This window comes from Triturus cristatus, chromosome 5_2, assembly GCF_964204655.1.
Source record: "Triturus cristatus chromosome 5_2, aTriCri1.1, whole genome shotgun sequence".
NCBI classification, from domain to species: Eukaryota; Metazoa; Chordata; class Amphibia; order Caudata; family Salamandridae; genus Triturus; species Triturus cristatus.
In genome coordinates this window covers 11,203,004-11,221,093 of record NC_140588.1, presented here as the reverse complement: position 1 = coordinate 11,221,093, position 18,090 = coordinate 11,203,004, and the positions used below count along the sequence as shown (strand labels likewise).

The following is an 18,090-nucleotide window of genomic DNA, read 5'->3' as shown; positions in this document are numbered from 1 at the left end:
CAAGCAGACTTTCGTTACAAAACAGCACAATTGATCAAATTTTCAGTTTTTGCTCAATATACTTGAAAACTGTCACCTTGGTCAAAGATCACCTTTATAGGTCATTTGCGGATCTCAAGTTGCCCTGTGACTTGATCCCTCGCTATAAACAGTGGTCTGTTTTGGAAAGGATTAGTGTACCAGAGAATATTTTATCCATATTAATAATGCTGCACAATAGCTACTTTGCTCATGTGAGATGGGGAAGCAAGGGGGAAGTGACCAGTCACGTAGCAGTTGATAGGAGGGTTTGGCAGGGTTGAGTACTGGACTGACGCTGTTGACTATATATATATATATATATATATATATATATATCTATAAATGTAGTGAAATATTTAGACATTACTTGGAGTGATACACCAAAAATAAGCCCTCTCAGGGTGCCAGTGCTGCTATTTGCGGTTGACATGCTCTTAATTTGTAAAACGTCCTCTGACTTACATCTCCTAGTAGATTGCTTTTGACATGCTGCAAAGGACGCAGGTTGGAGCTTAACTCAGCAAAAACAAAGTACATGTCATTCAACCCTTATAGATCACATAAGGATTCGCTAAAATCTGGTTGGAAACAGATTAAATGTGTCACAAATGTTCAATATCTTGATGCAAGGCTGACAATAATATGTTCTAGTTGCCTCGAATCAACCAAAGTGCACTAACATTGCAACATCACTCTATAGCAGTAACAAAATGATACAACCTGTGGCACACAGATGAGCTTGGGCGCTGTAGGTTAGCTCTTGCAGAAGTGATGAAATTGAACTACTACCTAAATAGTTCATAGCTTGCATATATTGAAACCATGTAGTACAAACTAAGGGCCTCATTTATGAGGCCACTTTTGCTGTCGGAACATCACTTTTTCTGATGCTCCATGGCGCAGGAACCTGCTCCATATTTAGAAGGTAGCACTAAGCTACTTTTTTTTAACTTAATTCTGCCTCGTAAATATTGCCCCCTTTAATGCTGTTTTCTGCATAAAAGGGAAGTGCAATGGGTATTGCTAGGGGCATTCCGAGCAACATCCATGGCATTTTGACACTGCCCCCGAATTAACGAGAAATTGTAAATCTGAAGCAGCGCCAAAAACTTACGCCTTCTCAGGGGAGGCGTATGGGAGGCACAACGAGGAGAAATATTTGTATTTGTCCTCTTTCTTCCTTTTTCTATAGAAAAAGGAAAAAGCCTCTTGTGATTGTTTCTGTGCAGGAGGGTTTCCCTTACAATCATCCCCTCAACGCCAGCACCCTTGCACCATGGTGCAAAGGTGCATGTGTTGGCGCACTGCAGCTACTGTACGTCGGTGCAGGGGAAAGAGACAGGAATGCACCGTATCTCTTAGATGTGGTGCATTTCTTCCTTTTTTTTTTTACAGTAGGGCAGTGCAGCAGGGAGGTCTGTGGTGCTGCCCTACGGTAAAACCTCATAAATGAGGCCCTAGGTATGGAGACCAATGGGTCACTAAGAAGCATTAAAATAAATATTCTGGTCCTTTTTATTGGAGGGAGGCCTTCATAAGTGCACGTATGATAGTATTGAAGACAGGCTCTTGGACCACAAATGTGTACCATCATCTGAACTTTTCTTAGATAATTTAGCATTTCCAACTGCTATGCAATTGTGTGTAAAATTCAGATATGTGATCCTCCCAACCAATAGTTACTGCAGCAAGTGGAGTATGAACTCCTGGGTCAACAACAGATGTCCAGCATGCAGAACAGATATAGAGTCAGTCTCTCATTGGGTATTTTATTTTAATGTTTACAACTATCCATGTAGAAAGTGAACTTTACCCATTTGTCACACATTAAGCTCCAGGGAGTATGCTAAGGGCTTAAGAATATCAAGAACTAACACAAATGAAGTAATTGTCTACAGTGTGGCCAACGTTTTATCAATGATGTGGTTAGCAAGAAGGAAGTACTGTGCCCCAGGTTTTAGGTTTTAAAGATCTGAGTGCTAAAGTGACAACTTTATCATAAATACATACATTTCCTGAAAAACAATAATGCAATATAGTTGGTTTTAAAATTTCTTATGAACTTTCGATGAGGTGTGATTCTTGTGTTTAGAGTACTATCACAAATGTAGTTTATTATAGAGCTGCGTTTTACCTGAAATACTTCATATATGTCATAGTAAGATATACTTAATTCAATAAAGCAAATATGATGCCTGTGCACAATGTCATTTATTTATTGTCTCTGCTTCCTTTCAACCTTTTTGTTTCTGTATTCAAAAATGTTGCCTGCATCTGTCAAAGCTTTGCAGATTAAGGCATGCCTTGCAATTGCTTTAGCTAAGTATAACATGGAGGACAGTGTCAGATTCCTTGATGTTTGACAGCTTCCTATTTATTAAAGCTGTCTGATAAAACAAAAACAAACCAACGTATGGGTTTGTCTAGAAAATTCTCTTTGAGCTTGTTTCTCCTTTAATATTGCATTTGAATAATTGGAATACTTAAAATAATTCACTCTTTAAAAATAGTTATAGTCATTTACTTACATATATTTTCTCCACTGGTATTTATGCACAATGTATGTTTTCATTGGAATTAGCATATGACCTTTAGGTTTTAATTTTAGGGGTTGTCAGCTATCACTTTTTATCTTTACTGTAAGGCTAAGTTTGTCATTATTACCTTGGTATTAACATACATTTGAAATTGATGTTGTGATAAACATATACAAAATCTTAAAATTCTTAATTTCTATACAAAATCTTAATCCTAAAATTCTTAATTTTTATATGTTTTGATTAGTTTAGTCTTCCAAACATAGTACAACACTTTGAATTAGCCTTTCGTTTCATACAAATATACATAAGAGGTGTTGTAACATATACATATAGTATTGTACTGGAACTTATACTGGTCAATCTTATCAGGAAAAACACTGTGTCATAACTTTAACTGTCCCCCCCCCCCGAGTCACATAAGGAAAAAACTCCATCCTGTTGTTACAATTACAGGCCAGATACTGAATATGAATAGGAATGTCTTACAGGCGCCCTGGGACTAGCTTCCTCCTCAGAGTTATCTTCTCCATTGTTTTGTTCTTCCGTTACTTGAGAGGAACGGTCCTCCCCCACCTCCGTAATCATGACATACCAAGCCATCACGTCCTCTTCTAGTTTACCATCCTTTCTAACCCGTCTCATCAGATTTAGCTCAGACGTCACCCATTCACTTAAATCCCTAATCCACTGCTTTGCTGTATGGGGCTGCGTGCTTATCCAACTAATCGCTATCCTTCTTTTAGCCAAAACCAACCCCAACTGGATTAATTTACGTGTAAGCTTTTTCCCTTTGGGTCTGGGAGCGTTCCCAACAATATGCCCTTAATAGATTGAGGTAGTGTCCACCCCGATACTTGGCATAAAATCTCCAGTATTGAACCCCAGAAGAGATCTAACTCTGAGCAATCCCATATCATATGTAGTAACTGGGCATCATCATGTCCGCACCTAGGACATCCAGCAGGACGATCCGGATATATTTTATGTAGTACACTTGGTGTTAAATTGTGTGAGTTTAAATCTGGTATTTGAACTTCTAGTTTTAACCCCTTTGTGCACCTTTTGCCATTCTGGGTTTGTCAAGGGCTCCTCCAGCACTGCATCCCATTTAGCTTGAATAGGGAGCGGGTGCGTGTTCAGGTCCCCTCTGAGTGCCTCATAGATATGTGATACCAGCCTTCGGCCACCCGCTAATGTCATGAGAGCCTGAAGCGTAGCAGTAGTAGTTGGTTCCTCCAGGAACAACGGCCACACCTCTCGTGCCACCGCTGAAATCTTGGCATACTGAAGGTATTGCCCCCTGCCCAGCTCAAACGCGGTTTACGCCTCCTCTCTAGTAATGAACTTTTGTCCCAAATAGAGATCCACCCCCATCATGGAGCAGCCGCCACCGTCCATCTAAGAATGGACATGGTTTGGCTTATTTGTTTGAACGGCACCACCGCCCATAGCGGAGCCTCCGGAGCGTAGGGCGCTCTTTTCACTGCAGTTTTAATTGCGAGTTCCCAGATTGCGGCCACATGTCTTATAATATATGGGAGGCTTTCTGGCACACGAGATCCCATCATGAGAAGGTCGGGTAAAGGGGTCCCCCGGTGCGTGCCCTCCAAAAATTGCTTTTCCCAATTGTCATCCCCATCTAGCCACCAGACGGCATGTTGCAGCTGTGTCGCCATGTAGTAAAAGCCCAGCCTGGGAACCTCTAATCCTCCCTTTTACAACGTCCTCTGTAGGGTATCTAATTTCACCCTTTTCCTTTTGGACCCCAATAAAAGATCCACCAGTAGGTGATCAAAATTCCGAAAGTGTATCTATGAAATACGATAGAGGGAGTTCTGCATAGTATATATGCAACGCAGGAGAATCACCATTTTTATCAATGCTACTCGCCCCATCAAGGACAAGGGAAGATCCTTCCAGAATTCGATCAATTTGCAAATACCCCCCACACAATTCCCCATATGCGCTCCAGGTAGGCCTCCTGTGTGTGCGATAGTTTAATCCCAAGGTAGCGTGTTGAGTACCTAATCCAGGTCATCCCCACCCAAGGTAACTCAGTCTCCTCTTTGCCCACCAGGCTCCCCATTGGAAAAAGTTTAGACTTCCCTGGGTTAAGGGAAAGCCCAGAAAATTTTCCAAATCCAATTAGCTCTTGAAGAAGCTCAGGAACTGCATATTTTGGGTGCCTGAGAAATATCAAGGTATTGTCGGTGTACATTGACACCATGTGAAGAGTCGCGCAAGCCGGATCCCCCGGTGCGCCATTCTACCTCTAAGGGAGACCGCCAAGGGCTCCATCGCAAGAGCGAAAAGGAATGGCGACAGGGGGCAACCCTGTCAAGTGCTTCTCTGGAGCTCTAAGCTTTCTGACACCTGATTGCGAAGGCAGGTCCGGGCCGTTGGCCTATTATACAACAGTTTTAACCATCTCAAGTATCTATCTCCCAGCCCCATCTGTCCAAGCACCGTCCACAAATAGTCCCATTCGACAGAGTCAAAGGCCTGTCGGATGTCAAGGAGACACAAAGCCCAGTCCTCCTCCTGCAGGTGTGGCGCGTGCCAGACATGTGCTAGTCTGCGGAGGTTATGTGTTGTATTGCAACCGGGGACAAACCTAGCCTGGTCAGGGTGGACCAATCGGGTCATATATGGTAAGAGTCGCGCCGCCAGCACGCTGCTCAGAATTTTTTCATCTAAATTCAATAGAGAGATGGGCCTGTAAGAGCTTGGGGGAAGGGCCCGGTTTCAGAATCATGGTCACTAGCGCCTCCATCATGGTGGCAGAAAGGATCCCTGCATCCTGAGCCTCGTTATATACCGCCAGTAAATGATCTACCAGCTGTGGAGTAGAGCAAACTGTTTATAAAATTCAGCAGGGAGACCATCACTTCCAGGACACTTTTCTGATTTTAACTTTTTGATTGCTACCATTATTTCTTCTTTAGTGAGTGGCGCCCCCAAGGTTTCAGCATCGTCATCCTCTAGGACAGGAAGTGTTATGTCCCCCAAAAAATCCGTCAGTGTCTGCGGCTGAGTCTGTGTCACAGTTGAACATGTCTGACATAAGTGCGTAGCGAATTCCTGTAAAATCGCATCCTGTGTGTATACCTCATTCCCCATGGTAGTGCGAAGGTTCAACACTGGAGTCTGCACCGTCTCAGTGTGGATAAGTTGTGCTAAGAGCGCTCCCGATCTGTCCCCCTCCATGTACAATTGTTGCCTATAAGAGGTGGGGTTTTTTTCAATCTCGACCAAGCCTCAAGAAGGTCACCCCGGAGTCGTATCCACTCTGTCATGTCAGCGCGAGTCTTATATAGTATATGCTCTAGGGACTATAGACGTTTTTCTGAAGTGTCAAAATCGGCTGTGAGTTGCTGTTGGACTACATAAGTAGTTTTCATGCAAAGCCCTCTGATAATGACTTTCATTGCCTTCCACTCCGTGGACCTTGAGGCCATGGATCCCCAGTTTTCCCCAAAGTAATCACCAAGTGCTTCATTCACTGTTTGCACATATGGGGGTTCATAAGGGCCTCAGCTCGGAGTCTCCACAGCGGAATAGGTGGACGTCCCGGACCGCTGGAGAGGGTCAACAATATTGGGGCCTGGTCAGAGAGGTATCTTGGTAAGTATGAAATGGCCTGCGTGGCTGCAAAAAAGGCCCGCGGAGAGACAACAATCATCAATGCGGGAGAAGGTCTGGGCTGCGGGGGTATAACAGGAAAACTCCCTTTTTATGGGATTGCGAGCTCTCCATTCATCCCGAAGTTGCATGCCATGAAGGATACCTGTGAGGGATCTCAGCATGCAAGGCTTAATGGGATCTCTAGGGGGTTCCCTATCTAGATTTCCTTCGAATATACAATTAAAATCCCCAAAAAGAAGGACCTCAGCCCCCAAGTACGGAGTGGCCACCTTTAGGCTAATTGGGAAAAGATTCTTAATCTTAATAAGCATTGTGAAAGTAAAAATACTTTTTCCAGGAAGTTTTATAAAAACACTTCCATTGCTTATAAATACACATTATGTTCAGAGCAATTATGTACATTAGAAAGACAAAGGGCATCACATCACACAAAAACATTGGAATGCATTGTTCGCTAAGCTTACTGTCCACTGTGCTGACCTTTAATGAGTGTCAGAAACTCTTCATGCTTCACCCTGTTGCTCTGCATATCAATCTTCAGGGTCAGAAGTAGCGTAAACAAAAATTTGTGCTCCTCATACAACCCTCTCGCTGCATATCTATATACCTCATATGTCATATGTTCGATTATATTTGCAATTCTTTTGCTGGTAATTGGACTTCTGACAGACCTGTGGAAAGGAAAATATTAAAAAGTCATAATAAATTCAGGGCGCAATTATCTCTCAGCAGATTTGTGATATACAACACTAATTCTAAATGTTCTCGCAGGTACATTTTGAATGCAAATCAGGACAGCATGTTAATGATTTACGATTTTGCAAGCTAATGCTGTTTGCAACAACTTTAAACAATACATAAATAACTCTAGAGGAAGAATAATTTTTACAGATTTGGCAATAGTTATTTTGTACTTATGTTTGGGTTGGAGTTTCCATCAAAAAGCCATTTTGTTTTGCTAATAACTTTAGGGCTATTGGATGAATCTGCTCAACATTTTAATATAAAAGGTTAATCTGTTTTAGGTTTGGCACATCAAATTTGATGCAGCTTGGTTTGAGGGGAATAAAAAGGGGGAGGGGGGTGCCACAAAACGGCATTTTAACTCCAAGGGAATCTTGACTATGCTACAGAAAACCCTTCCGTTTGATTGATAACAAACTTGGTATAAAACTAAAACTTCACTGAGAGAAGTGTCTATGCTTGGCTGGGTATACATCATTTTAGACATTATTAAGATATCAGTGTTACAAAACTTGTCAGATTGCCTTTGAATGGCGAACGCCCTGGCAGGACTCTGGCTCACCTGGTGAGCCCCCCGAAGGGGACAGGGCATATCACGTCCATTGAGCGTGCGGACGGTATGTCTGCCACTTCTGACAAGAACATTATTGCGGAGCTGGTGGCCTACTATCGTTCCCTTTACTCCACTACGCTTCCCGACAAATTCACGCAACACCTGTCCTATCTGGAGGAAGTGGCTATGGTTTGGCTTACCAAAAGCCAAGCCGGTTTTTTAGGGCACCCCTTTACGGTTGAGGAAATCTCGCTCGCCATAGACGCACTTTCAGGTTCCACAGAGCCAGGCCTTGATGGACTCTCGGGGACGTTTTATAAAGTTTACAAGGACAGCCCGGCACCTCAACTTCTGGAGGTGTTTGCTGAGGCACTAGAATTGGGAGTTCTCCCCCCCACTATGCGCGAGGCTGCCATCTCCCTATTACTCAAACTGGGCAAGGACCCCTCACATTGCTCATCTTACCGTCCCATTTCCCTCATCAATTTTGACAATAAAATTAGTTTTCAAATGTGTCTCCTGTAGGAACAAAACTTGAGGATAAAGGGATGCCAACCATTTTATGAGAGCACCATACTTTTGCTTATTTAAAATTCCGTTGGCGTTGACCGATAAGATCTTATATTTGCCGATTTCTATTAAGTTTTTCGTAATAATTTATTATTTGTAACTTTTGCTCTTGCTCTTTTCTCTGCAATAAACTCCTTCCCCTACCCCCTTTCCCCCCCAAAAAGAACCCACCCCTCGAAATGTGGAGAAACCCCCTTTAACCATGCTAACCACATTTCACCCCCTTTTCCCTGTCTTCTGGGTGTCTTGGAATTACACCCCCGGTGATCCCACTGTCCCCCCATCCCCCAAAACAAAACCGAAAAATAAACAATCATCAGTCTATAGACTTATTGAGGCCCCGAAATTTCCTTGAGAAGATCTTGCGCATCCTCTATATTGGCGAAAATATGGAATTTCCCTTTAACAAGCACATGCAGTTTTGACTGCTGGGCAATTGTCGCCTGCGCGCCTTGTGCTTTAAACAAAAAAAGCAGCTTGACAAACTCTTTGCGTCTCCGGGCCGCAGCTGCTGACATGTCTGGGAAAATTCTACAGTTGGAAGTTTCATTCACAGGGAATTGCCTTTGTTGTATGGCCTTGGCAAGGATCTTCTCTTTTATAAGATAGTCTGAGAAATTGACTAGGATTGTGCGGGGGCCACTCATGCTTGGCAGACGATGGAAAGGGACTCTATGGGCCTTGGTAATTGTCAGATCTCTGCTGAACTCAGGAAGGACTTTTTCGTTGATGAAGGACTCCACCCATTGTGGTGTCTGAGCACCCTCCACCCTCTCGGGAACTCCCACTATACGCAAGTTAGAACGGCGTGAGTGGTTTTCCAACTCCTCTGCCAGCTTCCACTAGACCTCAGTTCTTCACTCTCGCCTGCTACTTCCTCTGTTTTTCCGGTACCCCCATTCGCCCAAAACTCTCTAGCCTCAACCTTCCTGCCACAAGAATTGAATGCCAACTTCCTGGATTCTGTCCTTCCGCCCCCTGCAGATTCTGTACTGCAGCCATCTACCCAGCCTATCCAGAATCAGACTTCGAGTGGAAGTAACCCAGCACTTTCTCCAGGGCCTCAGGAACAGCAAAAACAGCAAAAGGTTCCAACTCAGAAGTCAAAGTTCTCAAAAACATTACAATTGACTCATAACCAGGTTCAGAAGGTCACTGATACTTTACAATTGTCAGCATCAGATCCTGTCGCAGAATCCTTAGAAACTATAATAGATGATCCAGCAGTTACAACTTCTAACAAACAGCTGGATATCAAAACACTGCTCAACCTCATCCTTGATGAAATTAGAGACATGAAGAGGTCTCAGGAGAATGAAATTGCTTCTCTCCATTCCCGTTTAGGAAAAATTGAAGACGCAGTGGCGTGCCTTCCAGTTAAAATACAGGAAGCTGAGACCAGGATCTCTCAGTTGGAGGACCAGATGACTGGAATACTTACTAAAGTACACAAAGTAACTAAGGATAGGAATTCGCTAGAAAACAAACTCGAGGAGTTGGTTCCATAGCGTAGAACAGCGACCTCACAGTAAGTATTTTTACCTAGGATTTTTTTATAATGCATTTTTTGCATCTGTTGGTCTTGCCCAGAAAGGAGTTGCCATTTATTTTTCTACAAAAATGCCATGGGAACCTTTTCAAGTTTATAGGGACCCACACGGGAGATGGACATGGGCGGCAACAAAATTAAACTGAAGGATTTTAAATTTGATATCTTACTATGGTCCGGTTTCGGATGATGCCTCCAGTCTGGCCAAAATGAATGAGCTTATGAGAGGAGCCCCCGGACAGTTTATCATAGGAGGTGACTTTAATTACATACAGGATTTAACAAAGGACACTTCAAATAAAAATAAAAAACAATTAAAACCTAATACAAAAAAATGGTGGAGGCCATCAAGTTAGAGTACCAACTAATAGACCCTTGGCGAAATAGAAATCCAGATAAAACTTTTTTTACCTGCTATTCATATCGTTTTAGAACTGCATCTCAAATAGATTTTTTTTTTATATCCAGATCCCTTCAGATTGTCGATACAGACATTGGGTGCAATCCCTTCTCTGATCATGCTTATATAGGGCTCGAACTTAGGTTTGAAGGGGAGAGTAGAGAACGGCCCAGGTGGCAGCTGGACCGTCTCCTCCTCCAAGATCAAGATTGGGTAAAAAGTTTTGAATCATGGATCTCTGAATTTTTGGAGATCAATGAAAATACGGCAGACCCATTTTCGGTGTGGGGCGGGTTTAAGGCGGCAGCCCGTGGGCAAATAATCGCCTACATGACTGCTCGATCAAATGCTCGGAGGCTCAAAATAGCTGAGCTGCAAACTTCAGCCGAAATAGAATACGCTCATCAGCTCCAGCAATGCCCCAATCAACTCGAACAAACAAGAGCAGCTCTGAGGGATTTTTTCACATTAGAAGAGATTTCCAGCTCTAAAATGTATCAACAAAAAGTTTATGAAGATAGCCAGCTAGTAGGCAAACTTCTGGCTAACTTTACCAGGAAAAAACAAGAAGCAGCTATAATAACCAAGGTGCTCGACCCCCAGACTGGTCTTGAAGTTGTTAGTGGTGATTTGATCCCACAGGTTTTTCTAGAACATTTTTATCAACTTTACTCGACAGAATATTCGGTGGGGGAAGAGTTGATCCAGGATTATTTTTCTAACGTGAGTTTTCCTAAACTCTCAGAAAACAGGATCAGTCAATTAAAATCTGATGTAGAATCTGTTGAGATAGACAGCTATTACAGCATCAGCTAGAGCTAAAGCATGCGGACAGGATGGTTTTCCTATAGAATTTGATAAAGCTTTTTCAAAGGTGTTAATCCCACCTTTGAAAAAACTATTCAATTTTATCAAAAATGGAGGTTCGGTTCCCCCATCTTTTAAAGATGCGATAATAGTGTCCTTTGCGAAAAAAGATAAAAATCCAGCGGACGTTAATTCATACAGGCCCATTAGTCTTGAATTCGGACTATAAGATCTTAATGAAAGTATGGGCCAAACATTTTTCATTTGGCGCCCAAGAAACTATTCATAAAGACCAAACTGGTTTCATAGCGGGTAGATTAATGGCAGCTAATACTGAGTTTTTAATACATGCTTTGGATTATTTTAACTCCGATTCTACCCCAGCTTGTATAGTAATGGTGGATGCGGAGAAAGCATTTGACCTAGTAAATTGGAGAACTTTGTTTTTTGCCCTCGGTCAATTTGGCTTTTCCCCTGAGGTTATTAATATGTTACACAATATTTACCAAGGGGCTTCGGCTCAGGTATTTATAAATTCAAAACGAGTAGGAAATATAAAAATAAACCGGGGGACAAGCCAGGGCTGCCCGCTTTCACCATTACTTTTTACTTTTTTTATTGAGCCTTTGGCAATCAAAATCAGGAATAATGCTGCTATTCAACCCCCAATTTCCAGTATGTCAAAGTTGAAACTCTTCGCGAACGACATAATTTTATACTGACAAAGATAACATGGAAACTGTATTGAGGGAATTCAGAGACTTCAAATTAATCTGTGGTTACAAAACTCTAATAAAACCGAGGTCCTAGCCCTCAATGCAGATCTTAATCTTCTACCACAATGTTTGAGGGCTCAAGCTATTAAACAAGACCCAATTAGATATCTTGGAATATATGTTTCCAGCCATTATCAACAGTTATATAAACTTAATTATATAAGAATGAAAGATAAAATCAAAAAATGGTTGGATCAATGGCTTTTACTCCCTTTATCATTAATTGGCAGAGTTTCTTTAATTAAAATGTCTATACTTCTGTTGCTTATATTTCTTTTTAGCAATGTCCCTATAAAAGTAAATATGTCTTTTTTTAAAGAAATGGAAACACTGATAAGGGAATTTGTTTGGGGAAAGAAAATAGGTAGGGTGAAGTTGCCTGCAGTGCAATTACCAACCATACAAGGGGGTTTAGCTTTGCCACATCTAAAAACATATCATGAGGCCGCATTTATGGATATAGTGGCAGGCCTGATAGGATCTAAATGTAATCAAGATAGCTTCTTTCTGGACAAAATGTTACAAGAAATTCATTTTGAAAGTCGAGTGTTTTTAAAAACCTCCAAACTTCCCAAAAAAACTAGATACAAGACTTTAAAGGAATATTCTTTCAGACTTCAGTCCTTTTTTTAAAAAACGGTCTCCTCGGGTCTGCAATATTTGAGATTAAGAGAATGTACTAGCCTTGGTCTCCAATTTCGAGAAAGTCATTAAAAAAATTGGGAAGATTGTGGGCTACAGGAGCTAAGACATTTCGGCATTCAGAATAGGATGATCACCTGGGAAGAGGTAACGGCAAGGGTAGAAAACCCTAGGAAACCTGCCTTTTTCGAATATTTGCAAATTGTTCATTTAAAAAAATATATATTAATGGCATTTTTGATGTTCCCAATGATCTTGTGGTGGCACTCTATGGGGCCAAAGTAAAAGGTGCCGGGAACTGGTACCGACTGCTACATCGCCAGGGACAAGTACCTCTGATAGAGGCCCATTTGGCTAAAATAGGTTGTGAGACACAATGTACTTTTTCTTGTAAGGATTGGGAAGTCATATCCCATCTAGGAAGCAAATCCTTGCACGCGGCCAATTTTAAAAGGATGGCATTTTTATCACGATGGCTCTCCTATATGACCCGGGCAGCTTTGCAAAAAAGGGTATCCGGAAGTTGAAAGCAAATGCTTCCGCTGTCAGGCCAATGGAGCAGGTGGGTGGCACCACATTTTCTATACTTGCCCACGGTTAGAGCCCTTCTGGGTAGCTATATTTGCCAACTTAGAATTAGCAATAGGGAAGAGAGTTCAGCTAGAGGCTGAGGCTGTTTTGTTTGGACTATATAAGGTAGAACAACGTTAATGAAGGCGGAAGAAGTTTTCTTATTTATCTCTTGTACTGTTGCCCGATCCTTAATTCTGCAGAATTGGAAATCTAGTGATGTTCCCTCTCATTTAAAATGGTTTAGTAAAATGAAAAGGACACGGAATTTCGAAGATGCTTATGCCAGACGGGTGGGAGCTATAAAAATGTTTGTAAAGAATTGGAAGTTTGTTGATAATCTCGAATAACTGAAGGAGGGAAATTAGCACTCGATATGGATATGACATGACCTATGTGATTATCGTGGTTAGGTAGACCAGCACTTACTGTTGTTTTATTTTAGAAGCACTAGCACTTTTCTCTGTTGTCGCACTTTATATGCATTAGCACTTTTTTACTGCACTTTATTGCAGGTTTTTGCACATTGTCATTTTGATGGAATCATTGTTGATGCTACTAGCTGCTATAGTCACATTCTTTAAAAAAAAATTGGTCATGAAATGTAGAAGTTAATGGATTAATGGTTTTAAGAATATTTTTTATGTTTATCATGTACTCAATGCTCTGCTCAATAAAAAAAAAAGAAAAGAAAATTTTGACAATAAAATCTTTGCTAAAACGCTTTCCACAAGCTTTTCCTTGCTAATGGATCAAATTTTGTCCCCAGTGCAGTCCGGTTTTATACCTTATCGCTCCATTGCACTCAATCTTCGCATGGTATTCTCGGTTATTAATCGCATCGAACCCACAACGCCTGCTGCAGTTGCATTATTAGCTGCAGAAAAGGCCTTTGATTTCCTTGAGTGGCCCTTCCTTATAGCATCCCTGCGTAAACTTGGCCTGCCTTCTAATTGTATCGCCCTGATCGCCCTGCTGTATTCATCTCCTACTGCCCACCTCCGGGTTAATGGCTCATTGTCCCCTCACATCTCCATTATGCGTGACACGCGTCAGGGGTGCCCCTTGTCCCTGCTTTTATTTATCATAGCGATGGACCCCCTAGTTTGACACCTTCAAGAAAACCACCTGTTTCGCGGCATGCAATTCCTTGCTGGACCTCTCTTAATGTCTCTGTATGCAGATGACGTTTTGCTTTTCGTCCGCCATCCCCAAACTAATTTACAGCCCTTAATCAAAGAGATTGAACTATTTGGTTCTGTGTGCGGGCTCAAGATTAACTGGGGAAAATCAGTGTTATTTCCTATTGCAGTGGCAGACGGCACGGAGTATCCATTACAGGTAGCTCATGAGACTACAAAATATCTTGGGGTACATCTCCATAGAGAAAAAGGGCAGGTTATACAGCTCGATTACGGGCTGGTAAAGAACATCTCACTATACAAGTGGAGAGTTGGATACAATTACCCCTATCCATGGCTGGCCGTATCGCACTTATTAAGATGAAAGTATTGCCCCGTTTTCTCTATTTTTTTCACACCATACCCATCCCTCTCACCAATGTATTTTTCGCCCAATTGCGTGGCCTCCTCATCCGGTTGATATGGGCTGGTCGTAGACCCAGGGTTGCATGGGACACCCTTACACTTCCATATGCGTAAGGTGGGTTTGCGGTTCCGGACCCTCAGCTGTATTTCTTGATGGCGCAAGCTCAATTTGCACACCACTGGTTCCACCCTGACGCCCGGATACCCTACACAAAAACAGTCAAGGAACTTGCCGCTCCGACTCCACTTGCTTCTCTGCTCCCGAAGGGCATCCCCCTCGATTCCCAAGACATTCAACCTCTGGCTACTACGTGCTGGGCTTGGCGTAAACTGAATCGGTTATTTGGATCTGGCCCCCTTTACTCACCCGCCCTCCCACTGGCTCACAATCTGTTCCTCCCTCTCACCACCGACAGAGGAGTTTTGGCCACTCTCTCTAAACTGGGATTGGACACCTTTGGCTCCTTGTTTCCTGATGGCCTGGCACGTAAGCTATCTGACCTGACGCAGCTCCCTGGACTGACTGGTGTCGACTTCCTAAACATTGCCCGGCTTCAGGGGACGCTTCGGGCCACGTTCTCTACCTTTCCCGGCCCATAGGAAGACTTGCCCCGATTACCCTACTCATTGCGGACGAATCTGGCGCGCACCTGGTCACTAAACTGTATAAGGCCTGCTTGAAACTTCGGGTGGGACGGGAGGACTAGACAGAGATGGGAGGACGATCTTGGGCATCCGCTGACTGACAAGGAATAGGCCTTCTGTCTCGAGCAAACCCACAGGGTGTCTCCCAACCACAGGCATAAATTGCTTCATTTTAATTTTGTCCATAGAATTTATATAACCCCTACCCAATTGGCAACGTTTGACCCCACTCAACCCACAAATTGCCCTAAGTGTAATATCTTAGACGCTGATTTTGCACATATGTCCTGGGCTTGTCCTCCTATTTGGGCGTATTGGCAGGAAGTGTTTGCAACTCTGGCACAAATCATAGACATCCCCCTTGTACCCTCCCCTATAATGGGTCTGCTGGGATTGGTTAATCACATTAAACTTTGCAATAGGCGCTTTGCGGCAATAGCGTTACTTCTGGCCAAACGTGAGATTGCTGTCTTGTGGGGGGCATAATCCCGATCAACCAAATCGACCTGGCTTTTTAGTCTGGCATATTGTAGCATCCAATCTGAAATATACTCTACGCTTCAGCCCCCAACCTCCAGACCCCGAGACATCTGGTGCGTTTATCGCACGCACCTGCAGCGAACACTCCTTGCTGCTCAGGCTGCAACCATTCCGGCTGCCTCCCAAGCTAATGAGTGAACGGTATGGAAGCTACCCTTGTTATGCGCCCGGTCCTTTATCCCCTCCCTACACATGTTTCTACATGCAGGCACGTTGTACCGCAGCCATTTGGCGTGTTATCTTTCAACAAAGACTAGTGTATCTCACGCTTCACACACTGGAACTCATTTAGTCTTCCTCTTTTTCATCTAGATATATTGGAGTAATTGTTTTATATGATTTCCAATTTCTGTGAATCATGGTTGTTTATTCATTGTTTTATTATGTTTTTAGTCTTTTTATGGTTTTGTGATGCATATTTGATATTTTTATATTGTATATTTTGTATTTGGACATTGCTTTTATTTTTTTGGTATGTTTGTCTTATGTGCCTATATTTTCAATAAAAAAAAAAATTAAAAAAAGATTGCCTTTGAATGGATAAAAGATATCAGGATTCCAGTTTGTAGAAACCCAAATAATTTTTTTTGGGGGGGGGGGATGTCCATTTTGAGTTTTTGTTCCTGGGCCTAAAGTAATCCCCTGCTGTGCATAGCCATAGTGTATGTTCTTTGGGAGATAGCCACCTGCAAAGGATGGCTGCAGGGTATGACCGAATGCCAGGCTCTGTGGCTAACCCTCACTATGCATGGCTGCTGCCTGCTGTAGGTTGGACCCTAGCCCTAAGAAGAGGGCTCTTTCTGCATTCAACCCTCACTACATGCAGCGAAAGGCTGTGTACTGTGAAAAATAACTGCTGCCTGCAGAGTGGGGTTGGGTGTATGGCCTGGCCAGAGGCCACTGCACATAGCGGAAGGCTCTATGCTGTGCTGGATGGCCACCTGGGCAGGTTCCACGCAGGGCCTGACTTTCCATTAGGGCTCAGCCATATTATGTTTCTAAGGGTTCTATTCCAATGTTGTGTAGTTCCTACAAATCTATATAGGATCTGCACGTTTAGACAACATAAACTAAGGGATTGGTGTCCAGACTGATTTCAGCCACCCCCAAAGGATATGTTAGTCTGTAGACCATGTAGCTCACAGTGCCACTGTGAGCCCCTCTTACCAAGGAGTGAATAGTTTCTGGCAACTATCGAACATGACAATTCAGACCCTGCAGGGATCGTGGAAACAGTAGAGTACATTTAGCTCAGTCACTCGTGCTCACTCTGAATCAGAGACATATACAGACTAGATGATGGGGACGTTTTCAATAAGTATGTATTGAACTAGCGTCATTCTAGTGTAAAATACGTGTGCTGTGACAACCATAAGACAGACCCAGATATATACGGTTATTAGCATCAACAGAGTAAAGAAAGGGTAGAATTCCACCATAATGCTAAAACAATTAATATATGCAGGCATATTGATACATAACAGTAAAAATACGTACTCCTTCGATGCAAGTCCTAACTAGATTTACCTAACTGTACCTAGCATGTAGTAGGTGTATAGCCAAGAATCCCCTTAGGATAGAGCCAAGTCCTTTACCTGATGTGGGAGAGCAAAGTACCCTATCTTGGACTTAAGAAGGATACCCCTCGAGGAAAGTCAGACCACTGCGTGCTGGAGTGGCTGCGTGCAGGAACCTCAGCGTCTCATCTCAGCATGGAAGTCTCTTTCTCCTCTTGTTTGCCCAGCAAAGATGTAGTGCTTATATACCCAAAAGGTACCCTCAGGGGTTCTACCTAGAAGTGTACTATGGGCAAGTTGGGAAAGGATGACGTTAGAGGTGACTCTTATACAAAGTTATTATGCAGAAGATGGTAATCCTGCTGTGATACTGAAAATCCTCATGCACAATACATGAGGATAGTTTTCAGAGAAAACCACACGGCAGTCATGTAGTACCTAACTAGGTAAAAGGTCAGCGTCAGACCCATTATGTAGAACAATGGTAGGGCAGATGTAGGTAAAAGATAGTGTAACTAACTAGGCCTATATTGGGGTACATTGGGGTTCATAACACCAATTAAACATCAATTTGTCTAATATCTTTCTGGGTTGGGTGTACATCCAGGTTCTAGGCATGTTTTCCTATTATTGTTGCCATGGCACCTGCTCATTATCCATTTGTAGGACTCCATTCCACTAAGGCATGTACAGCATGTGTATCATTTACAGCCTTGAAAGCCTCCACACTCAAGAGCCCTCTCTTTTAGGTAAAAGTATTGCTGGATCTGCACCTTCACTTCTTCCCTATAAATGTTATCTTTGATAGGATGGGAGTCAAACATCCTTAATCCACTATCCCCCTGCAGTAAATTGATTTCAACTTCCCAGAATGCTGGTCGCTGGTCAGTGATTGGTATGATGACCTCTAGCCTTGTCATCAAAGAAAGTGCATTTTAAAGGCAAAATCCTATGGATGTGTGAGGATGTGTAATCATGGTATAGTACTCTCCACACATCGTTTCGACTCAGACTCTGTAACCAG

The 18,090-nt window shown here is 42.7% G+C and overlaps 1 protein-coding gene across 1 annotated transcript in view; it reads right to left on the bottom strand.

The window, feature by feature from the left end:
• DNAH5 (dynein axonemal heavy chain 5) overlaps nt 1-18,090 on the bottom strand; it is a 5,853,083-nt gene that overhangs the window by 800,996 nt on the left and 5,033,997 nt on the right. The window contains exon 68 of the mRNA XM_085606747.1: nt 6,687-6,877. Within this exon, the coding sequence (XP_085462873.1) occupies nt 6,687-6,877 (191 nt within the window). The remainder of the gene's footprint in view (nt 1-6,686; nt 6,878-18,090) is intronic.